This window comes from Gracilinanus agilis, chromosome 1 (genome assembly GCF_016433145.1).
Source record: "Gracilinanus agilis isolate LMUSP501 chromosome 1, AgileGrace, whole genome shotgun sequence".
Lineage (NCBI taxonomy): Eukaryota > Metazoa > Chordata > Mammalia > Didelphimorphia > Didelphidae > Gracilinanus > Gracilinanus agilis.
The window spans coordinates 671764578-671789909 of NC_058130.1; the positions used below are offsets into that span (position 1 = coordinate 671764578).

A 25332-nucleotide genomic window follows, 5' to 3' on the forward strand; every position below is an offset into this window, starting at 1 on the left:
ATGAATTCCCTCCCCCTTCTTCTCCCCTCCCTTTTTTTGACCTCCCCACTCCCCTGCTCCCCTTGGTTTATCCCTTCTGACTTTCTCAGAAGGGTTAGATAAGAGTTTTATGTCCCAATGGATAGTATAGCTACTCTTCCCTCTCCGGGTGGATTACACTGAGAATAAGGTTTGATTATTACCTCTTAATGCTCTCTTCCTCTCCTTCTTATAATAGTATTTGTCCCCTCTCCTTCCCATGCCCTCTTTGTGTGTAATAGAATATCCTATTTTTCTTATTCACTCAAGTTTCTCTTGGTGTCCCCTGCTATTCACCCCCTCTTTCCCATCCCCCGTGTCATCTTAGATTATTTAGTGTTCCACCCTCACCCTGTGAATTATTCTTCTGATTACTATAATAGTGAATAATACAATAGTGAATAGAGTTCACTACAGAGAATTAAACATAACATTTCTCTACATAGGAATACAGATAATTAGATCTCACTGAGGCCCTTAAAAAGGCAAATTTAAAAATTATAAGTTTTCTTTCTTTCCCCTCTGTATCCTATTTACCTTTTCATGTTTCTCTCGATTTTTGTGGTTAGATATCAAACTTTCCATTTAGCCCTGCTCTTTTCTGTGCAAATACCTGGAATTTTTCAATTTTGTTGAATGCCCATACTTTCCCCTGGAAATATATAGTCAATTTTGATGGGTAGTTCATCTGTGGTTGCAGGCCCAGCTCTCTTGCCTTTCTGAATATCGTATTCCAAGCCTTGCGATCTTTTAGCGTGGAGGCTGCCAGATCCTGTATGATTCTGATTGGTGCTCCTTGATATTTGAATTGTCTCTTTCTGGCTTCTTGTAAGATTTTTTCTTTTGCTTGGAAACTCTTGAATTTGGCAATTATATTCCTGGGCTTTTTCTTATCTGGATCAAATGTCACGGGTGTTGTATGGATCCTTTCAATGTCTATATTGCCGTCTTGTTGTAGGACTTCAGGGCAATTTTGCTGAATAATTTCTTTTAGTATGGAGTCCAGGTTTCTATTAATTTCTGGTTTTTCTGGAAGACCAATGATTCTCATGTTGTCTCTTCTAGACCGGTTTTCTTGGTCTGTCACTTTCTCATTGAGATATTTCATGTTTCCTTCTATTTTTTCAGTCTTTTGATTTTGCTTTATTTGTTCTTGTTGTCTTGAGAGATCATTAGCTTCTAATTGCTCAATTCTAGCGTTTAGGGATTGGTTTTCGGCTATAATCTTCTGGTTTTGGCTATAATCTTCTGGTATTCCTTTTCAATCTGGTCATTTCTGGTGTTCAATTTGCTTATCAGTTCATTTGGTTTCTGAGCCTCACTTTCCAATTGCAAGATTCTACCTTTTAAACTGTTATTTTCTTGCCAGATCTCTTCCATTTTCCTCAAAATCTCAGTTTTGAACTCTTCCATAGCTTGTGAGGAGTTTTCCTCATTTGAGGAGAGTCCGGATGCTTGTTTGTTCTCCTCCTCTGTTTGCTCAGTTGTCTGGATTTTCTCTGTGTAAAAGTTGTCGAGTGTTAAAGACTTCTTTTTCTTGTTGCTAATCTTTCTCTTCTGAACTTCCTGAGACTGGGTAGCCATCGTTAGCCCAGCAGCTTCTCAGGTTTATCCTCACGCTCAGGGTCTGTCCGTGGTCTTTTGGCTCCTGAAGTCTAAGTTCTGGTTTTTTCCAAGGTCAAGCCCCCTGGTGGACCCCCTTGCTTGATCCTCTGCCAGAGGTTTCTTTACAAGTCTTAGGGCGCTGCTTCCACCATTGTATACCCGTCTGCACTGGTTCCCCACTCAGGGTTTCAGAGCCTTAGCTCGTGGCTGTGTCTGCCTCCACCCGCGCCTCCAACTACGCCTGCATTCTGCTCCCGTGCTCTCTGTCCTGTGCCCATGCTCTGTGTCCTGCTTCTGTGCTCATAGTTCGTGTGCGTTCTTTAGCTTTTTGGGGTCCTAAATCTTGCTGCTCTCAGGAACAGGCCTCGGAGCTGCCAATGACTCGATGGGTGCCCCAAACTTGCTCTATTTCTTTTTAGCTGGCTTCGGCGTTATAGGGGGTATGTGTGGAGGAGGTGTGTGGGGGGTGTTTGCTCAGCCCGCGATTTAGTGAGAGCTGTTTCATCCCTTTATAGCATGGAAATGCCCCGATTCAACGTACCTTCCACGCTGTGCCCTGATGAGGGGTTCCTCTGTTCATCTGGACTTGTTTTTATGTCCCCTTGAGGAGTTTTGTGTGTTTTGGTCAGGAGAGGTTCAGAGCTGCTTCTTACTCTGCCGCCATCTTAACCCGGAACCCAATATGTTTCCATTTTGCTGTGATCATTTATTGACATTGAGTTTATTAGATTTTTGACATATGCTTCCTAATTCATCATCATGAATCCATGCTTTAATCACAATACATATTAAGTATATCTTTGATGTGAAATCTTTTCCTTTTTAACCATATATTTACTTGTTTGTTTATCTATTAATTTATCTATTTGCTTATTTGTTCATTCACCTACTTATTAATTTATTTACTTATTCATTAATTTATTTGCTTATTCATTCATTTGTATATTGCAAAGGCTCATTTTCTTTCCCTTTCACTTCCTTCTCTCTAAATTAAATAATACAAAGAAAAAGAAAATCAGAACTCTGATAACAAATATGTGTAGTACAGCAAAGCAAAATTCCCAATTGGTCATGTTCAGAAAAAAGTATGTCTTTAAGTTCATCTCTTCTCTCTCAGGAGATGGGTAAGCTGCATTTTCAGTTCTCTAGATTTAATTCAGCCTGCTTCTTCACCAAACATTAATTTCTTCCATGCATTCTACTGCTCGGCCAAACAGGCCTTCTTGATGTTTCTCACCCCCAAAATCCCAATTCCTATCTCACTTTTCCCTGTTGTCTCCTTCAAAAGTCATTTCAATCACTACCTCACCTGTGAAGCCGTTCTTCATTTCTCCCAGCTTCTGATATCTCCTGAACCCAAAAGACTTTGAATTTATTTGGGGTATGTTTTATATGTACTTATCTGTGTACATATTGTCTCTTTCAGTAGAATGTAGAATAGAAGCTCCTTTAAGAGATAAACTATATTGTTTTTATCTCTGTGTCCCTAACACATAGTACAATGCCTTATACACAGCAGATATTTAAGAAATGCTTGTTGAAAAAAAAATTTTAATGCTTGTTGATTGATTAATTTCTGCAATAATCTAGATCAGTGATGGGCAAACTTTTTAAAGAGGGGTCCAAAGGAAAGGAAATGCTCATCTGTCAGTCTGTTTCTTTTTTTTAATTTTTTTTATTTTAAACCCTTAACTTCTTGTATTGACTTATAGGTGGAAGAGTGGTAAGGGTAGGCAATGGGGGTCAAGTGACTTGCCCAGGGTCACACAGCTGGGAAGTGTCTGAGGCCGGATTTGAACCTAGGACCTCCCATCTCTAGACCTGGCTCTCAATCCACTGAGCTACCCAGCTGCCTCAGTCAGTCTGTTTCTAAGGCAACTCTTTCGAAGTTTCATTATATTGGATCCTACTCGTTGTATTCATCAAATTTAGGAATAATGTCAGGAAGCCAGATAGAACATTTCAGGGGGCGGCATCTGGCCCTCAGGCACTAGTTTTCCCATCACTGATATAGATCATTGAGGTCAAAGCTAATTCTTTGGCTTCAATGATCCAGATTATTGCAGTTGCATAAGCTTGGCTCTTAAATAAAAGTATGTAGTTCTGATTTTTTCTCTCCCTTAATAATGCCTCAAGTCTTCATTATTCCAAATCTAGTTCTCTACTCATATATAATATTCATAATATCCCTCATAATTTTCAGCTGCACCTGATTCACCAGTAGACACGGAACCATCTGGGTCCCTCATCTCATCCCAGGACCCTTCACCAGATCATATCTATGTTCAAGTTGAGCAACCGCCCACTGTTGTGCCAGACACAGACCAAGTTCAGACAGCCAGCCTCGCTCCCTTGGATGTTCCTGACTCCTCACCCATGCTGGAGCCTGAAATCAAACCTACAACTCTTGAGCTACCTAAGGAGGAAAAAGTAAAGGTCAGAGTTTCCTAGAATCTAGAGCTGGAAAGGACCCGAGAGGGTCATATGGTCTAGTTCCTCCACTTTGTTATTTGTAGGAATCTGAAGCCCAGAGAGGGAAAAGAACCTTAATCAATCAATTAAGATTCATTTATCAGCTGCAAAGAGAGAAAAATCAGATAGCCCCTCACCCCAAGGAAGCTTGTATTCTGCTGGGGATCAGGGAAGTAATCCAAAACTTTCACAGATACGTAAATATAAGATATAGATAAAATAAATGCAAAGCAATTAGAGGGGAGGGGTACTAATAACATAAAGAATAAGCAAAGATATTTTTTAAAGTTGGCACTTGAACTGAATTTTGAAGGTAAAAAGGAACCCTTAGGAGGAGGAGTTGAGGAGGAAGGACATTTTGGACATGAAAGTCAGCCAGTGTAAAAATAAAGAAATGGGAAATGGAACATCATGCCCAGGGAACAACAAATAGAAGGATTTATCTGAAGTGTAGAGAGTACATGAAGGGGAATAATGTCCAAGTCAGGATGGAGCCAGACTATGAAGAGCTTTAAATGCCAAGAAGAGAAATTTGTCTCTTCCTAAAGGCAAAGGGGAGACATTAAAAGTTCTTTGAGCAGGAGAGTAAAATGATCAGACTAGACTTGTCCATGTCTCATGGCTGTTAAGATTCACTAGCAGACCACTGATCTGAGCCACTCTTCTCATCCCTGGAGCCCCTGCCAGATCATATCTGTGGCTAGCTGAGAATCATTCATGATTGTCCCAGACCCATCCAAAGTCAGGCAGAGGAAAATTAAATCTATGATCTCCGACTACAAATGTCACGTTCTTTCTACTACCCCATGCTGATTCTATAGATCACTAGATCTTCATTCAACAAACATTTATTAAGCAACTACTACTGAAATATAATAATGCCTTGTTGAGTCACGGGGATACAAATAATAAGAAGAAAGACAATCCCTGCCATCAAGGAACTTATAGTCTAATGGGGAAAGACAACATACAAAAGGAAGCTGGAAAGCAAGGGTTACCAGCCTAGGGTCACACAGTTAGTAAATGCCTCATGTCCCCTTCATTCCAAATCTAACTCTCTGTTATATATAACATTCATACATTTTCTCAAGTAGGAGGAAACAAAAATCCTCACCACCATCAGAAGGTATGGATTTTAGTCTCTCCTTTGCTGGATATTAGCTATGTGACCTTGAGCATATCACTTTCTAACTTTAGGTCTCAGGTTTCTTATAAAATGAGGTAGTTGGGACACCTATGTGGCTCAGTGGATAAAGCCTCAAGCCTGGAGTTATGAGGTCTTGGGTTCAAATTTGGCTTCAGATACTTCCTAACTGTGTAACCCTGGGGAAGTCACTTAACCCTATTTGCTCAGTTCATTCCTTTTAAGGACTTAAAAAAATAAAATGAAATTAGGTAGTTGTCTAGATCATCTTTAAACTCCCTTCTAGCTCTAATAGCCTGTGGTTTATATAAATAGATATTTTGAACCTTGGACTTCATCCCCTAGAAATCCCTTAGTATTTCCCAAAATTCCCTTTAATCTCTCCTGCACCACTACATTTGCATGGTCACGTTATTGTTTAATAAGTTTTGTAGCTCCTCCCTCTTGCTCTTTTGCTCTCATGAGCAGGTTAGGTTAGTGCCTTTTTATTTAGCTTTTTTTGGTTAGTTTATTATTAATAAAAATTTATAAAATATAATACTTAGTTCTTATATATTAAATTTAAAATCCACAGGTTCAATGATTCAGTGTGAATGAAGCCTGTATAATGAAGGGTATGGAGAAGGTTAACGTGAATTCATGCCAAATCTAGGAACATAAGAAATGGGAATGTTCCTGGAAGCTTAGAAGTAGACCATTTTAATACATTTTATTTTACATATTTATATAGGATAGAAATTTATGGAGTTTGTTATTCAAGGGATCGTAAAGGTAAATGTTTCAAGAAGGGATCTAATTTTTTTGAAGTTGCCTAGACTCAAGAATGCATCAATATGGGGAATTCTCAGTGTGGAAAACTCCCTATGCTGATGCAGAGCTATAACTCTTTACTAACTTGTAGTCTTGGAGAATTATCAGGAACACTGAGAAGTTTAGTGGCATACAGCTCATAACACACAGTATATCATCCAGCTAGCATATATCAAAGGCAGAACTTGAATCCAGGTCTTGCTGATTCTAAGGCAACAGTGCTATCCACTATGTCAAGCTGCCTTTCTTTTATAATAATTAGTGGTTTATGACTTTTGTATGGAAATCCAATGTTCTTTCCTTTAAGCCATGCTGTCTTTTGCTTCAAGACTTAGGAAACTGATATAGGATTGTGGACTCAAAGCTTAAAGGGTTCTTAGGGGTCATTTGGTCCAATTCCTTTCAATCCAATCCAATCTAATCAGCAACTATGTTCCATGCATTTTGCTGAGCACTGGGAATATAAATGCAAAATAAAAAACAGTCCCTTCCCTTAAGGTGCTTATCTTATACTAGTAAAATAGTTTGACAAATGTCAATTGACTTGCCATTGGTCACACAGGTAATAAAATGGCCTATTCAGGACTTAAACCCAGGTTTTCTGGCACCTAAAAAGCACTTTAGATCAGGGAAGTTAGTTAGATCTACCATAAATCATTCCTTGATCCCATTGGGGGGAGCCTTTATTAAATTACTCCATCACTGTTGTCAACAATTGTATTGATAAATCCCACCTCCCAAAGCCCTAGCCCAAAACTATTTGGTAAAAGCTTATAAATGAATTGATTGGCCATAACCATTTCTAGCAACCTTCTTCCTTTTTATTCTCACCTGTTGGCACTTTTTCCCATAACCTACCAACTGTACTCTAAGTCTTTATGACATTTAAACCATCAAGCCACCAGCTCTTGTAAGGGATGTTCCAGTTAACTGATATTCCCTTTGTCCCATACCAGGATGCCAGGAAATTTTCCAGGAGATCCACGAAAAGGAAAAAAAGGACCATAGCAGATGAGTCTGCAGAAAATGTAATTGATTGGTGGTCAAAGTATTATGCTTCCCTGAAGAAAGTACCAAAGGTATAATCCCTCAAATAGAAAAAATATTTTGGCTTAGTGAAAGACCCCTGCTTTTGTCATGCATAAAACTCAGACTTATTCTCCTTCACTGCTTACTCTAGAATCACCCCAAAGTAGAATGACCTGAATTGGGAAATATTGGCAAAGCCTAGAGGAGCAATGCACTGATGTGTTATAGAAAGATTCTTCTTCAGTTAGGGGTTAGACTAGAGAGTCTCTAAGGTTCTTCTAATTTTGAGATGTTGGGATTCTGTGATTTTCCAGATCACTGGCACATGGAAAGAAGGCAGGGAAAGAAAAGATGCAACTTTTCTCTTCATTCAACCATACACTAAACAAACCATGTTATCATTTGTATCCTGGCCTTTAAACATATCCACAAATACAGACAGAAGCGTACAAAACATACTTTCTCTTTTATTATTATAATTTCATGAGTTATTGTTAGTTATTATTATTATTATTATTATTGCCTTACTTTTCTGGCCACAAATGGACAGATGGCAGTAAGGACACCAAAGATATCAAGACATACTCAAGGCATTTTCATGATGTAGTTGTCCTGATACATTGGTTGAAAGAGGCTCCTGAGAAATGAACCTTTCTGTGAAGACTATCTTCTTTTGACAATGACTGTGAGAATGGTCCCTAGCCAGTAGGGAAAGGTAATTATGTACTTAAGTGGTTCTTACTCCTAAATAAGTGGGTAAGGTTTCTTGTTGACATGGAAGATCCTTTGGCCATTTTGATATGGTTAACTCTCCTTCCAGTGGTATTGCTCATTTGCCCTATTTGAATTCAAATTTCTTTTTTGGATACACCCTTTTAAAAATAAAACCTCTTAGAGGAGAAAGACCAAAAACATTAGACTTTTATCCTTTTGCTGTAGGTAGAAGTTTAGGTGGGTAGGTAGGAGTTTAATAATGTAAGTAGAAGTTTAATAAATATCAAGAGTTGATGGTATTAAGTATTAAGGAAAATAGTGAATTCTCTTTCTCTTCCTCTCTCCCTCTCTCCCTCCCTCTTACCCTTACCTCCCTGTCTCAGGAAAAAGAAAGAAAAGACAACAAAGGTAAGGAAACTTGGAATTATGTAGAAACTTTGGCTACTTTGGAATAGTTTTCTCAGAGAATAAGGCCATTCTCAAAGGAAGAATCATGGAGCATAATCTAGAAAGAAGCTCAGAGATCTTTTTTCCCAACCTCCTCAAGGACTGAGGAGTGAAGACTGATGCCCCAAAATGGGAAGTGCTTGCCCAGAGTCACATATTTAGTTGATGGCAAAGATAAGACTGGAATGTAATTAATATAAAATGAGTTAAGAGCACATAATATTAATATAAAGTATGAATAATGTAAATAAATAATGAGAAGGTAATAGTTCAATTATATTCTACAGTAATTAGTCTTCATCTGGAACCTTTTGCCTTATAGAGGGAACCATACTTGACATAGGTCATTGACAAACTAAAAAGCATCCAGAGAAAGATGACCAGCAGGATGGTGAAAAGTCTGGAAACGAGGTCAGATGAGGACCCGAAGGAGCCATGGAAGAAAGGAATTAGGTGGTGGGGGATACAACATGATAGCTGTCTTAAGAAATTGAAGTCCTATAATGTATGGAAAAGATCAAACCCATTCCTCTAGATCCCAGGGGGAAAAACTAGCCTCAATGGGTGCAAGTTAGAGGAGATGAGATTTTTGAGTCACTGTCAAGAAACATTTTCTAGGGGCAGCTAGGTGGTTCAGTGGATTGAGAGTCAGACCCAGAGACGGGATGTCCTGAGTTCAAATATGTCCTCAGACATTTCCTAGCTGTGTGACCCTGGGCAAGTCACTTGACCCCCATTGCCCACCCTTACCACTCTTCTGCCTTAGAACCAATACCCAGTATTGATTCTAAGACAGAAGGTAAAGGTTTAAAAAAAAGAAGAATTTTCTGATCATTAAAGCTAACTAGAAAAAGAATCAATTACCTGAAGCAGTAGTGATGTCTCCTTCCTCAAAAGGTATTTTGAAAGTGCCTGGCTGATCTTATCTCAGAACTGTCGAAGCAATCCTACTTGAGTTAAAAGATTGTTCTTGGTATGTTAAATTTTTTTTGTTTGTGGATGGTTCTTAGGTTCACAATAGAAAAGGATAGATTTTTTAAAAGACTGAACTGATTATATAACTCTAGGAAAGTCAATTCATCTCTTCCCTCCTCTGTAAAATCAGGAGGTCAGATTTAATGACCTCTAAGTTTCCATCTAACTTCATACTTATATGAGTCTCTCTTTCTTTTCTTTTTTATCTTAATACAAATGCCAGTTTTGCTATTGATTGATGTTCTCTGGGGTAGCTTGTACCTTCAGATGCTTTAGAAATTTCATTCCATCAAGAAATATTAACACTTCATTATCTCAAAAAGAGAAACTGTGATTTCTTGAATCTTTATGTCCTAAGAAAACTCAATACTAGACTCTGGCAACAATCATGCTATTTTATCGCATTTCTCTTTTCGATCAAACTTCAAATCCTCTTTGCAAATAACCATTCAACCCAGAAGTAAATTATTGCATCAAATGTGATGTCAGGCAGGGTTATTTTTACTTCTCTTGTACTCCCCAAGGAGTAGCAGACGGGTGACTTTTTGTAAGCTGGGAAATTTCCACAATCATTTACAAGGTTGCCTAAAGGTAAACGGGTCAAATGTTAGATCTAGTAGCTAAATGAAAGTGAGTAAGAGAGAAAGGATGAATAATTAGTCACTAAATTTAGCTAGCTGTCATTAGGATCATCAGCACTTGAAGTAACCCCTGTGTGAGGATGGCACATCATGCAGAATAGTCGGAGTCATTCTGGTATCTCATCATCAAGGTGGTATGGAAAGAATGCTGCACTGGGAATTAGGTGAACTTGGCTCTAGTCTCAGCTCTCTTGTGTATGATCTATGTGACCTTAAAATCACTCCACCTTTCTGGTGGGCATAACGAGAGTGTTGGGCAAAATGGCCTTTTGGGTGCCTCCTAGGTCCAAGATTCTGTGAGTCTATCCCACACAATCCTTGTGGGATATAGCTTCATGTATTCCTGCCACAACCAACCAGCCAGTTGCCAAACATTTACCAAGTGATTACTGTGTTCCAGGCAGTGGACTAAGAACTAGGGGTGTAGAGAATGTCCATGTTGTCATTTTAAAGGCATGTAGGAAGAGAGGAATCTTGATTAATTATAGAGAAAAGGAAATGGAAGAGGGTTTCTGGATTTGGAAGATGGAAGAAATTAAAAGAGAAATGAAGGAATGGTCATTTGTCCTTCAATTAAATTCCATTAAACAAACACTGGTTAACTACCTTATATGTGCCAGGCTCTATGATGGTGCTTGGAACACAGAGCTAAAAGTTGAAAACAGTTCTGCCCTCAAAAAATTTACAGTCTTCTGGGGGACCCATCAGCCTAATGAAAGGGAATTTTAGAAAGGAGTGAGAACTTGCAACTAGAAGGACTCTGAGGGCAAGTTTCCCACAAAAGAAAGTGCCTGAGGTCATCTGAAAAGGAAGAGAAGAATTCTGAAAGATATAGATGAAGGTGGAAATGCTTTCCTTCCTATCTAGGGGAATTAGAGATTTATTTGTGTGTTATGACTGAATTTCCACAGATAACAAAACAGACCAGGTGGTAGTGACTATAGAAGACACGCCAAAGAAGAAGAAAGATAAAATGTTCAAGAAGAAACCAAAGGAAGCAAACATACCAAACCTAGCCACCTTGAAGGTATGTGGCATGACATTTTGCATTTATTTTGTTGTCCTTCATTTATTTCGGCTGCAATTGGCTGTTTATGACCCCATTTGGGGTTTTCTTGGCAAAGATACTGGAGTAGTTTGCCATTTCCTTCTCCAGCTCATTTTACAACAGGTTTAATTTACTCACCCAAGATCAAACAGTATCTGAAGCCATATTTAAACTCAGAAAAATGTCTTCCTGAGGCCCTTCACTCTATCCACTGTACCACTTAGCTTATAGTTATCTATATATTTCTCAGCTAAATAAGGAAGACAAATGAGAAGTATCATTTATTAATAATCTGTTTGCATTTCTTTTCTCAAATCTAACCTTTGGTTTGCTTGAATCAACCTTCTCTGCCTTCATTAGATATGTTAGTGCTTGTCATCAAATGATTGATTACATGCTTGAATCTCATGGGTTGGGTAAATTCCATAAAGCAGGAACCTTTTATTAAATCAGTATTTCCTCATTTTCATGTCTAAAATGAGCTAAAAGTAAACAAATGCAAATCCTTCACAACATAAGTATTGTTATTATTAAAAATGATGAAGGCCAAGATTAAAAGGGAGAATAGTATTTTAATAAAAGCTATGCTGATAGAGATAAATCATTAGACCACGTGCCTGTAAGGATTCAAACTGCGGCATCAGTCATTTTACCTTTCGTATCTTCACGCGCTCAGGTAGCTAAAAGAGAGAGACCGCCCCTCCTCACTCCAGGAGTCTTATCCCCTCTCTTACATCATCACACTTCCTGTCTCCTCCATTTTTACAAGAGGAATCATGGGAAATGTAGTTTTTCAAAGTCCCCTAAAATGTCCATAGGAAGTTTGTCATAAATCTACATACCTTAACACTCAAATGAGCCCTAAATACCTTTAAATAGAACCCCAAGTGATTTTAAATAACACATTACCCCCCTGAGATCCGTTGAAAAAGACTGGTCTTTTTCGGTGGATCTTAAACCAAAAGTAAAGAGGATAAAACCTAGCCACATTGACAGAAAGCCAATTTGGGGCAGTCCCCTTGGCATAAGAGTATACATTCAAAACAAATGTATTCAATTCATTCAACTCCCCATAATGCAAATCAACTGCACCCCAAAGTTCAAATTTGGTCTTCATGGTCTGGATTCTGGGGAGATGGAAAAATCCTTATCCTGAAATTACTCTCAAAGAATTTAAACTTTACATTATAGATTATAAAACATACATTTTCTTCTGAGAATTATACATTACCCGCCTGAGATTACTCCTAAAGGAGTAAAAATTGACTTGCAATATAGGTTATAATTCAGACATTATGATTATAAAAAACTTAACACACACACACCCCTGAGGGAAATTTTAAATAACACATTACTCCCCTGAAGAGGCCAGCCAAGGATGCATGGCTAAGTGAGTCACAGGGGTGTATGAAATCAATTGGCAAAAGAAATAATAAAAAAAAATAAAAAGAAGAAAATTCAAAAAAAGAAGAAAAAATTAACTTGTGAATGAAATGTAAAATGTGCAAAAATGTAAGGAAAATAAACTTATAACAGGCCTTTGAATCAAGATCCAATTAAAGTGATTTAAGCAGTTTGCTATTACTCATTCAGGGCCAGGACTTATAGAAAATTGCCATTCTCTCTATATATAGAGAGAAATAAGGGAAATGTCTCTCTTTGGTCTGATTGCCTTCAACTTCTCAGGGAAATGAGCCAATAAATAACCAATCTTAGGTGCTTCACTAGGAATTTAAGTTGAGGGGACCCACATCCTCTAAAGTTTTAGAAAAGACTGGGACTCCAGAACTCAAACCCCAATTTCAAGCCCTTCAGTAATTGGCATAGAACTTCTGCAATCCACGCAGATTCTCAGTCAAATCTCCGTAACCATGTGGCTCAGTACTTCTCCTGGAATCAGACAGAGAGGCATTAATCACAGTCCCATAGCATTTAACAATATATGGCAGGTTCCCAAAGTCTAAGGCTCTTCAGGTATGCATCATTATAGCAAATATATATTTGCTTTAAGCTTATATCACTGTAAAATAAAAAAAAAGATAAATAATGATTATATATGTACTTCCAGTACAAGATGAGAAAAAATCAATTGCTCTAATTAAAAAAAAGATATTTTAAAAATCAAATATATATATAGAATTAGTGAAGGTTTTTTTTTACCCAAAAATGAGATTCATTTTCTGTGAGTGTAAATGGGTTTTACAAAATAGCAGATTCACAATGCACATTCAAATAGAGTACCATAATTTCTAATAACACATTTTAAAACAATAAACAATGATGTTTAAAAATCATATACTTGTTACAAATTTTAAATCTTGGCTCAGAGTTTCTCAACAAATTCTGTTACTGCTTCCATATCAAAATCTGATATTAAAAAAAATCTTCTGGTCTAAATTATCCTCAAGAATTCTAGATCCTTCTGATAAGAGCAGGCTAAAACATAGAGACTAACATACAGGAGCTCTCTTGGCTTCCTGTTAAAAAAAATTAAGACAACAATTCTTCACAATAAAATATATAAAAGCTTATCCTTTAAGACAACAATTCTTTAAAATAAATACATAAAAAAACCTTATCATTTATACAGAAGGGTACTAGGCATCTAAAGTAAATTTTTAAAAGATCTCTCATAAAATTACAATTTAAATCTCAAGGCAGGGATCAAACTCTCCAAGGCTTTATACAATTAGGGCAATTTATAACTTTAAAATGTGTAAGATGTTCAAATGGTACAAGAACTGCATTGTTCTGATTACAGTAAAACCACTTACCAGTTCTAATAGATTTTTTTTATCATTATTTGGGAGTTACAATAAAATCATAAACAGAATTAATCTAGGAACCACAAACTTCATTAACTTAAAATGATTCAGTGCAACAGGAAAATCAATGAAATAAACAAAATTAATTCACGAAACTAATCAGCAAAATGCAGTAAGATACAGAGTCTTTTTAAAACCTATTCAGTTCTGAGGTTTTAAAATCCACCTCTGGTCCATTTTAAAGTTCAAATTCAGGGTCCTTATAATCAGTCTCTGCTCTTAGTTCAAAGTTCTGAGCAGGGATGGGGTGGTTTTCTTCCCCTGAGTTTCAGTTTAATAATCGCAAGAAAGTTTGGAATAGGCCATGAGGTCTGAAGGAGAATAAAAGCTAGTTCTCGGTGGAGGCGTGGGGTAGGGGCTAGAGAAAAGCTTAGGTCAGTTTTTAGAAAATGCCATGTGTAGAGATTTGGGGTGGGGTGCCTAGATCAGGCTTTAGAGAAAACATGTGGAGGGCTAGAATGGATTAAAAGTGTCTTTGCAGGTTAAGCCATTACCAAGAGAGTAGGGGTGATACTTAACAAATCTTTGTGATAGAGTGGCTGCAGTAGTCTCAAAGATTGCCGGCAAGTCAGGGCAGTTCAGGGCAGGGCTGTAGTGGAACTGGTCAACACCATTGGGGCTCGGGATTCGGGACTCAGAACAGGACAAGCAGCACCAGCGAGGCAGGATCAAGAGAAGCAGTCTGCTCTGGTGGGCTGGGAATTCGGCAGAGATCATGGCAGGCAGGAACATGAGGCAACAGTCTGTACTGGCAGGCCAGGCAGGAATGGAGTCCAGGTCAGGAGTTAGGAAGATTGGTGGCAGAAAACAACAGGAAACCCAGCATTTGATCACTGTCCATAGGGGCCACTAGGCCCGGGGCACTGAGCAAAAGAATTCACAGCCCAGCGGCAATTAAAACCATTATCCCTCTTCCCTGTAAAGCAGCCTGGAGGTTGAAGAGAATAGGGAGAGGATTGGGTGAGAAAAAAGAGTGTTTCTAAGACTGAGGATCCCAGAGTTGCATGGCATTTTAGTCTATCGGAAAAATTTAGAGTCCTTCTCCTCACATGGTTGGCCAAACTGTTATTATTAAAAATGTTGAAGGCCGAGATTAAAAGGGAGAATAGTAGTTTAATAAAAGCCATGCTGATAGAGATAAATCAACCACATGCCTGTAAAGATTCAAACTGCCGCATCAGTCATTTTACCTTTCGTATCTTCGTGTGCTCAGGTAGCTAAAAGAGAGCACCCCTCCTGACTCCAGGAGTCTTATCCCCTCTCTTACATCATCACACTTCCTGTCTGCCATGAGGAATCATGGGAAATGTAGTTTTCCAAAGTCCCCTAAAATGTCCACAGGAAGTTTGTCATATAATCTACATACCTTAACGCTCAAATGATCCCCAAATACCTTTAAATAGAACCCCAACTGATTTTAACTAACACAGTATATATTGGACTCAAATGACTGAATTTATGAAATGTTCTTCCATCCCTGATTTAGATTTTATGTAGACTTTTAAAGTATTCTTATTCTGTCTTAGTAACAACTAAGAATAAGATCAAGGGCTAGGAAAATGGGGTTAAGTGTTAACTATTAAGTCCAGGTTCACACAGTTAGGAAGTGTCTGAGGCCACATTTGAATCCAGGTCCTTCTGACTCCAGGCTTCGCACTCTATTCACTGAGCCACCTGGCTGCCCCTCTATGGAATCTCAAAAGCTGTCCATACACTTCTCCCATATGTACACATATACACCCATCAATCAGCTAAAGTCCAAATTCTAGCCATTGTTAACTTTAGCATGACAAACTTTAACATAAACCAGAGCATTCCCCTACTTTCTCACAAGTTATTAACTGTGCAATGCTGGTTATATAATTTAAAGAAAGGGAGCATGGCATAGTAGAGAAGTTAGCAAGTCAGGAAGACCTGGATTCAAATCCTGCCTCTGATGCTTGCTAACTTAATGACTATGGACAAGTCACTTAATGTCTCCGTGCCCAAAACAACTCTTTTAAAAGACAAGATATAGATAGCTTGTGATCAACATTGCTAGAGGGAATTTCCAACCTAAAACACTGCTGATTTCTTTCTTTTGTAGGTGTATAGATTGAGACATAATAAATAAATAAAAATAAAAAATAAATGAATATTGAGACATAAAAAATAAATAAATATACATTGAGACATAAAAAATAAAATAAAACACAACGCTACTAAAGCTTAAAACTGTACCAATATTTTTGAGACACCCCAAATGTATAAGGGAAAGCCAAGTTTTTCTACTTAGCCACTTAGGTTACTCAATGAATCATCTCTTGATTGAGTTGGATTTAAATGTTTCTGCTAATGAACAATAGCCCATGAAAGCCCCTTAGTAATCAATCAGCAGGTTGGCTTTATGTAACTGTTTTCAAAGATTCAACTGAACAAACATTGATTAAGCACCTATTGTGTACCAATGACCATACTGACTAGTTATTGAATATATGAAAACAGAAATGAAACAGTTCCACCCTCTAGGGTCTAGTCTTTTTTTAAAACTCTTACTTTCCATCTTAGAATCAATCCTGTATATTGGTTCCAAGGCAGAAGAGTGGTAAGGGCTAAGCAATGGGGGTTAAGTGACTTGTTAGGAAGTGTCTGAGGTCAGATTTGAACCCAGGCCATCCCTGGGCATGGCTCTCAATGCACTGAGTCACCTATCTGCCCAAAAGGGTCTAGTCTTATATATATATATATATATATATATATATATATAGATAGATAGATAGATAGATAGATATAGATATAGATATAGATATAGATATAGATATGTTTTAGGGACAGTGATATATGTATACATCTTATAAATATATATTATATAGTACCCATATTATATAATATATAAATTAAGATATATAAAACATCTTAATCAATAATTAGCCTCAAATTCAATAGACCAGCCTTATTCTTTTAAAATTCCCAAACCTAGATGTAAGAATTTGGTATTAATGGGGAACTAGAAAGAACTAGTTCAATAAGGAGAATAAGTCACTTCCTTGGCCTCTTTTCCCCCAAGGCACTGGCTAATAGGTTACAATATCATTGTAACTTATCTATCGCCAATTGACAGCTCAGCTGGGCATTGACACAGAGTAAAAGAATACCAAAGAACTGTAGACTTGACCTCTTTCTCCTTCTCCCTCTAGTGATTCAATACAATAAGATGACCCAGGGTACCCTAAGAATATAAAGTATACACTCCATCTCAACAGAGAAGTACAGTGGCCAGAATGGCATGCTCAAACTTGGACTTGTCTTTTACCCCTTTGGAAGTTATGGAGTGCTTGAGGTTAGAGTGGAAACAAAGGATGGAACGATATTCAGCTAGAACCCAGATAGTCCCAATGGGTTGGTGTTCCCAAATGGCTCATTTGGCCATGTGGTTCTACTCTTCCATCACCTATCCACAGAGTCTGCTAAGTTGTTCAGTGGGTAGTGTCAGACTTGGAGTCAGGAAGACCTGAGTTGAAATCTTGCCTTAGATATTACAAGCTGTCAAAGCCTGAGTTAGTCACTTAATCTCATTCAGCCTCAGTTTCCTCATCTATTTAATGGGGATACTAATGGCACCTACCTCACAGAGTTATATTGTGGTTCAAATGAGAATAATGCATATAAAATTCTTTGTTAACTTCATATTGCTATACAGAGGCTAGCTATGATTATCTTCATTCTACTCTTTCAGAAACTTTGAATCATATTCTGGTCTATGAGAATAACTTTGGCTTGATAGATATTTCTATGTTACTTATGAAATTGTTCTTAGATATTCCCTTTTCAACCCAAATGTTCTGTTTTCTTAAAGATATATGATGGAGATCTAGAGAATGAATTTAATAATTTTGAAGACTGGGTGAAAACCTTCGAGCTCTTCAGAGGCAAGTCCATGGAAGATGATCACAGCATCGATGGAGACAGAGTAATAGGGAAATTCAAGGTGAGTCTAAATTCTATAGTTGATGGGGTATCATTTTCAAGCATGGTACTCCATGCCTCTCAAGGATCACAATGGAAATGGGACAAGAAATTGCTCAATGTAGGCTCATCCTTACCTGAAAATAATTCAGTATGATTAATTGAGGTATCAGAAATGTCATCTTTACCTAAGGAAAACACAATTTCTCCTTGATTTAGAGTTGCGAAGACCCTAGAAAACATCAAATTCAGTTCCCAATTTTTCAGTTGAGGAAACTGAAGCACAAAGAATTTAGATGACTTTTATATTGTCACAAAATCAGCAAGTTTCTGAACTTGGGCCTTCATAGAACACAGCCTATCCAATTTGGCATCTCAACTCTTGTTTTTTAAAAAACATAAATGGTATTTTTATTCATCTATAATTTCATTGGTATGGGTAATTTCCTTTACACATGCAAATCTCAACTGTTGCACACCTTCCTACTCTGTCTTGTCCCATCCCACTTCTTATCTATGATTTTCTCATAAATTCTCCATGAAGGATCTATTCAACATGCTGAAAGGACTTCCTTAAGTTCCCTCAATATCTACCACCATTTAGTCTAGCCATCTGCTGTCTATTACATTTGAGAGTCATTGTCACATAGGGGCTAAAGTCCTAGCCTTGGAAAGAGGAGACCTGGGTTAGAAATTTAAAAAACACAACCTTAGCTTCTGTTTTAATAACAACTCTAAGACAGAAGAGCAAGGTCTAGGCAAATGGGGTTAAGTTATTTTCTCAGGGTCATAAAGCTATTTAAGGTCAGATTTAAACCCAGGTTCTCCCAACTCCAGGGCTGGCAATCTATTCATTGTGACACTTAGCTACCCCCTGGGCCTGAATCTTGCAATAGATTCTGCTTACCTGGGTGATCAAGAGCAAGTCATGCAACCTCTTATAGACTCTTCTTCCTTACTTGCAAAATGGGATTAAAAATACTTGCACTGTCTACCTCACTAGGTCATTGTAAGGAGAATGATTTTCTAATTTTAAATTATTTTATTAATAACAGATATTTCTATATTGCTTATGACATTTTTCTTAGATTTTGCTTCTCAGCCCCAGGGGTCTCTCATCTTCTTAAAGATATATGATGGGGATCTGGAGAATGAAATACCTCCATCATTTAAGCATGAAATTCCTTAATGAATAAAGAAGACATTTCTTAAATAGCAAAGTGGCATAATAGAAAGAGTGCCGGACTTGAAGTCAGGGAGACATGAATTCAAATCTGGCTTTGGACATTCCTATGTGATTCTTGGCAAATTACTTAATCTCCCTTCGTGCCTCAGTTTCCTGGCAAATTGATATAATGATAACATTCAACTCAGGGTTTTTATGCTGAACAAATAATGGTTTTTAAAGTATTTTACACACTTTACGTACCATATAAATGCTACCTATTGATATTGTTACTATCATTTATTCATTGAATTATCCTTGTGTGTTTACAGGGCTCTTTCTGCATTTACAAAAGTCCAGAGGACCCCAGCCTAGAGGAAGGAGGACAGCTTCGAATCCAGCAGGGGATTCCACCCAACCATTCTATCAAAGTCCTGATCAGAGTATATATTGTTGCTGTAAGTTAATCTTCTTTACTAGCTTTGAAATGGGATGGGGCTGGGTCTTCAAATATTGGTATTTCACTGCCTTTCCATTAGGACTAATTTTGAAAGTGCTTCCCAGGATGGGTCAAGGGATGGTTCTGTGACAATGATATATTCTCTGGCTCTTTCGTTCTGACCACTGTAGGTCCCCTGGCTGGCTGACAGAGGAAGACAATGAAATGTCTCAATCTTGAAAAGTATATTTATTGTTGGGTGTAAGAGAGGTGGCAAACCACGAAGGAGAGTTTGAAGGAACGAGAAAAGGGAGCAGAAGATGATAAGCAAAACCACAGATTCCATCTGTCTGCCTAAGCCAGAACCATTTCCTTCAGGAAGCCTCCATAGTCCAATTCATTCTGTCCTCCCTCACTTACCATCTTGTACCACTAGTGAGGATCTCTCAATTTGCATTCAGTGAAGTTAACCTTTCACAAGCCTCAGGGACTGTGTCTTATCCTTAGTATCTTTCATGGCACAGTTCAGTAGGTATTTACCCACTGATTGCCTAATAATCATATTTCCTAAAAGTAATCTGGCTTATAGAGAGTGGAGACTGTTATTTACCCTGAAAACTACCTGTTACTTCTGGTTGCTTGATAAAGGACTTTGGTTTTCTTGACCATAAAAAAGAGGTTCAGTCTTGGGAACCATACTCTGTTATAGACAGACATTTCTGGTCTCCAAGAAGTAGTGAGGATCAGAGCCCCAGGGATTACCATGATTCATCCTCTTGGTACATTCCACCTAAAGTGCAGTAAAATACTCCCACTATGACAACACTTCTTCCTTTCTTCTTGTCTCAGAAACCAAAAATGGATCGTTCTTTGCTATTGAACTGATCCCATTTCTTAATTTTGCCATCGTGTGTATTTTTAGACATCACAGAGATGATTGAGGAAGGTTTGTGTCTGATTGGATAGAATACTGAACCCAGAAGATCTGGGAAGATCTATGTTCAAATCTGACCTCAGACATCTACTAGCAGTGTGACCCTGAGCAAGTCACTTAACAAGGATCTACTTCAGTTTCCCATTTATAAAAAGGAATATCAATCACACCTACCTCACAGATTAATGTAAGGATTAATTAAGAAAACACATGTAAAGTTCTTTGCAAGCCACAAAATGCTCTATAAATGCTAGCTATAAAAAATAGTTATTATTATTATTACTGTTAGACACCTTCATTGAAGGGGAATTTGCTATTATACAAGATAGTCCATTACAGTTCTGAATAGCTCTAATTGCTAGGAAGTTGTTCTTATTATCAAGATCAAACTTGCTTCTGAAATTTTATAATATTATAAAATATATAATTACAATATATAAAGCACTTCCATAGTGTTTAAAGCTTACAAAGTTCTTTACAAAATATTATCTCATCTTATCCTCACAATAACTCTGAGGTAAGTATGATTAATATTCTTTTTCTGTAGATAGGAAACTGAAGCAGACAGTGGTTGAAGTGATTTGCCCAGATCTCCCAGACTGTCAGTATTTGAGGCAGGTTTTGAACTCAAGTATTTCTGGTTTCAAGTTCTTCAGCCAGGATTTCATCCTGCTGCCTAATTTTCATAATGATTAATATTTATAAGTCTCTTTAAGGTTTTAAAAGCATTTTAAAGACATATTATCTGATTTGATCTTTGCCAATCTTGGTATGTTCTGTTACTGCCTCCATTTTACAGATGAGAAGACTGATGCTAACAGGGTCAAAAAGCTAGTATCAGTTGATAAACATTTAGATACCTACCATGTATGAACTAGATATTTTGAACACCAGTCTTCTTGACTCCAAATCCAAGTCTCTCCCCTGTGCCACTTAGTTGCCTTGAGTGAAGGTTGGGCCATCATTTGTTGGGTATATTGTAGAGAAGTTTGCTGTTCAGCTGCAGGTTAAACAAGATGCCCTCTATGGATCCCTCCTGATGATTCTGAACACGACTTATTTGAGAGCTACTACATATTTTGGCTAAGGAGGGTTTCTGTGAATAGTTGCAAAAGGAAGTCAGAAAGGAAGAGGTATTTCTTGAAGGATGGGATTTAGTTAAGAGAAAGCAGTGGCAAAGGGGTTCCAGGTATAAAAAAGGATGGTAAAATGCCAAATGCTGATTGAAGCATTTGGGGATGCTGTTGTTGATACTTTCATTCAATTTCCCACCCTTCAAACTAAGCTTGGGTCCTTGTAGGCTCTCATCTGTCAGTCAGGGCTCTCCTCAGTGTTCCTATACTCTCATATCAGGCACTCCAGATAGAAGATCATTAAGCCACTCAATGGAAACTTCAGTCTGACCAGATGGATGATAAGTGAATGGGACCTTCTGTCCACCTGGATGAAGATGGACTTCAGAGAAATAAAAAAGATAAAGGAGCTGCAAATCATCCTAAGAGAAAATTTCTAAGTGATTAAAAGGATGTTTTTCCTCCTCAGGCATTTAACCTCAGCCCAGCTGATCCAGATGGTAAATCTGATCCCTACATTGCGCTAACCCTTGGCAAAACTGAAATTAAGGACCGGGAGAAATATATTCCCAAACAACTGAATCCAGTATTTGGAAGGTCAGTGACTCCATTGTGACTTCCTCATGGTGTTGAAGGTTTTTTCTTAGTTACCGTTTGTTTTTATTCTGTAAATAAATAATACAATATGTACCATAAAAAAGAATGTGATTTGTTATAAATATTTAATAAATTATAATAAACATGCTTATCCAAGACAAATTTTCACATCAGCTATATAAAAAAAAATCTATGTCTCATTCTTTTTTTTCCCCTTCCTCCCCAAAAACGCAGGTAATATGATGTATGTAGGTTATACATATATTCACATAATACACATTTTCCTGTTCATCCTGTTGTGAAATAAGATACATATTACTTACAGTAGAGAAAAATGCATGGACGAAATAAAGTGGAGAATGCTATGTTTCAATTTGCATTCAGACTTCATCTGTTCCTTCTATGGCCGTAGATCTCCTTTTTCATCATGAGTCCCTCTTAGAATTGTCCTGGATCCATGCCTTGTTGATAATAGCTAAGTCATTCACAGTTGATCATCATATATTATTGTTGTTACTTTATACAGCGTTCTCCTGGTTCTGCTCATTTCACTCAGCATCATTTCATTTAAGCCTACCTTCTTACAAGTCTATTCCAACTGCTTTACTTTAAAGAGAAAGAAAACTGTTGGCCAGAAAAGGAAAGTGACTTACCTAGGATCACACTCAGTTTTTTAAGAGTCATTAGTAATATATATCTGCTCCCTCAACCCCAATCCATTTCCTAATTGGGGAGCCCAGTAGGGGTTGGGATTCATTTATAAACATGTTAGCAAGATGTCTTCCCCAATACAGATGCCATTTAAAAAAAAAAACTTTTACTAGAAAAGACTGAATTTGTGTTGGAATAATCTAGCACATCTATCAGATTATTTGCTTATCTTGTAACAAGTTTTCATGTAATACATCTGAATGAATCTATGAAATATGTCTTTGCAAATCTATTTTATAGCATCTCTCTTGAATTGTTTCTTCTATTTATCCCTCACCATTAGAGATAAAATGTTTCTAAAGATTTGGGATTGGGGGTTCTTTTATATAGTAAATTTTATATGTGTGTGTCCTTACATGATCACATGAATATATACTCTGTCTCTGTCTCTGTCTCTGTCTCTCCCTCTCTCTCTCTCTCTCTCTCTCTCTCTCTCTCTCTCTCTCTCTCTCTCTCTCTCTCTCTCTCTCTCTCTCTGTCTCTCTGTCTCGTGTCTCTGTTTCTCTGTTTCTCTCTCTCACTTTCTCTCTGTCTCTCCCCTTCAGTTCTCTGGGTTTTGCCTATGATAGGTTGCATGTTAAATGCAGCAGACAATTAGAAAAGAACTGGAAGGGAACTCAAAGGTCACTTGGTGCAACTTGTCCCTATTTTACAGTTGAAGTCATCACCAAGATTTAGATAAATAAATGACTTGCCCAGGATCAATCACAGTAAGTAGCAGAGGAGGGATTTAAACCCAGGTCCACAGACTCCAAATCCAGGATTCTTTCCACTGTGGTAAGGTTGCCCTTGTTCAAGTCTAGGCTTCACTGAGTTTAGAGAGGTTTATCACCAAATTGGTTGCACTAAGTCATCAGAAATCTTTGATATGCAATAGTGTGAAGGATATGCTGTATCCTCATCAGTGAAATCATGGATCATTGAAAGGGTAAATAGAGATGTACTTTAGATACATCAAGTGCCTTTTCTTCCATAACTAAAAATGCTGACTACTCTCTCTGTGTTGTCAGCTCTTATTTAAATTCCCTTCCTTGTTTGTAGGAGCCCTGGGCTTCCTGACACTTGATCTCCTCTCAGGTCCTCATATTATATAACTCCAGAGAAAATGAAGCGATAAATGATCTGGCCAGTTCAGATTAATGAGAATGATTAAAAATACAATGGGCACTGTGTCAGGGAAACTTTCCTTGGTTTCTCTGCATCAAGGAATGACCTTTAGCATTACTTAACACTGATGTAATGAGTACTTAATATTTTCCAAGTGCTTTGCAGTCACTTTTTATTAGCTCTTTCCTACTGCAGCCCCATGAATTAGGTCAGTTTTATTTTTCCCATTTTACAATACGGAAAGCAAGCAGACCGAAATGCAGTAGCCTTTTCTGTGTCATGAAGTATTTCAGCAGTAAAGCTGGGATGTGATGCCAGGATCCATTTTTATTAATACTTTAGTATTTATGCTCCCCCTGTAGCAAAGGTCCTGTGATAGATTCCGCCATTTTTCTTACTTGGTAAGGAGAGAGATCATTGGCATTGGCTAGCATTCCAACATTAATGTCTCTGTCTTTATGTGAATATCAAAGTCATCTCCTTTCAAACAGAAAAGTCGAAACTTTCCCTCATTTAATGGTCCTTCAAATACTTAATTGTTGCCTTAAAATATTTGAGAGGCTGTCATGTTGACAATGGTATAGTCAATTTGGCCCCAGAGGGCAGAGCAGGAACAATGGTTATTACAAAGGCTGATGTAAGCTTTGAATGCAAGAAAAATTTCCTAATAATGGAGTTATTAGGAACAAAAGTACAATGGCTTGCCTAGAGAGGTGCCAAGCTCCCTCTCTTTGGAGGTTTTCAAACAGAAGCTGAATGGCTACTTGCTTTCCTGAATTGGTTAGCCTAGATAGCCACTGAGGTCCCCCTTTCGCCTTTCAAATTTTGTGATTAATCTGATGTTATCAGACAGGATACCTACCTACCTAACCCTTCAACCAGTTGTTGGTTAGATTCTTTATGGATTCTAAACAATTCTTATGGCAGAAATATCTGAAGTCTTATTGCTATATAGTGAATTCCATATTCCTGCCACTAATGGGGAATGGGAAAGGATGTGAAATCCCTTCATTGTCTTGAAATGTCCCTCTTTATTGCTCCAGGGAATTGGGTTTTTTTAGTCACTAAAATTTCACTGGTGGGCCATACAAGGATTTTGCACAAGAAATTGCAGGTCCTTTATATTGAATCTAAAGAATTAAAGAATTTCACATAGGAAAGAATGTTAGGGATCATTTTGGACCAAAATCTCTTTACAGATAAAGAAATGAAGCACCAAAGAACGGAAACCGCTTGACAGGGTCACAAAGATCATAGGGAGCAGGACTGGTATTCAACCCAGGCCTCCTAGTACTCTTCAGTATTCCTTTTACTCTACAATTGCTAAGGAAACTACTGATTCATAGAATCTCAGATTTGAAAGAGACCTCCAAGGTCATCTAGTCTGGCCCCAATCTGAAGCTTGAATCTATTCTAAAATATCCCCAAAAAATGGATTTCTGGCCTGTGTCTGGCAGCCTCCAGTGATGAGAAATTCACTATCTTTCAAGGAAGTTCATTCTTTTTTTAAAAAAAGATTCAATTGTTAAGACGTACTTTTTTATATCAAACTAAACTTTGTCTGCCTGTAACTTCCATACCTAAACAACTGGGGTTTTTTTTGATGGAACATTATAATCCCTAATACTACTAT

General features: G+C 37.7%; 1 protein-coding gene across 1 annotated transcript in view; it reads left to right on the plus strand.

The window, feature by feature from the left end:
• The window catches only part of FER1L6 (fer-1 like family member 6), a 160778-nt gene that overhangs the window by 86265 nt on the left and 49181 nt on the right, over positions 1-25332 (plus strand). Inside the window, 7 exon segments of the mRNA XM_044684251.1 lie at positions 3827-4059; positions 7006-7128; positions 8176-8200; positions 10767-10882; positions 17564-17695; positions 19171-19296; positions 21754-21881. Coding sequence (XP_044540186.1) covers positions 3827-4059; positions 7006-7128; positions 8176-8200; positions 10767-10882; positions 17564-17695; positions 19171-19296; positions 21754-21881 — 883 coding nt within the window.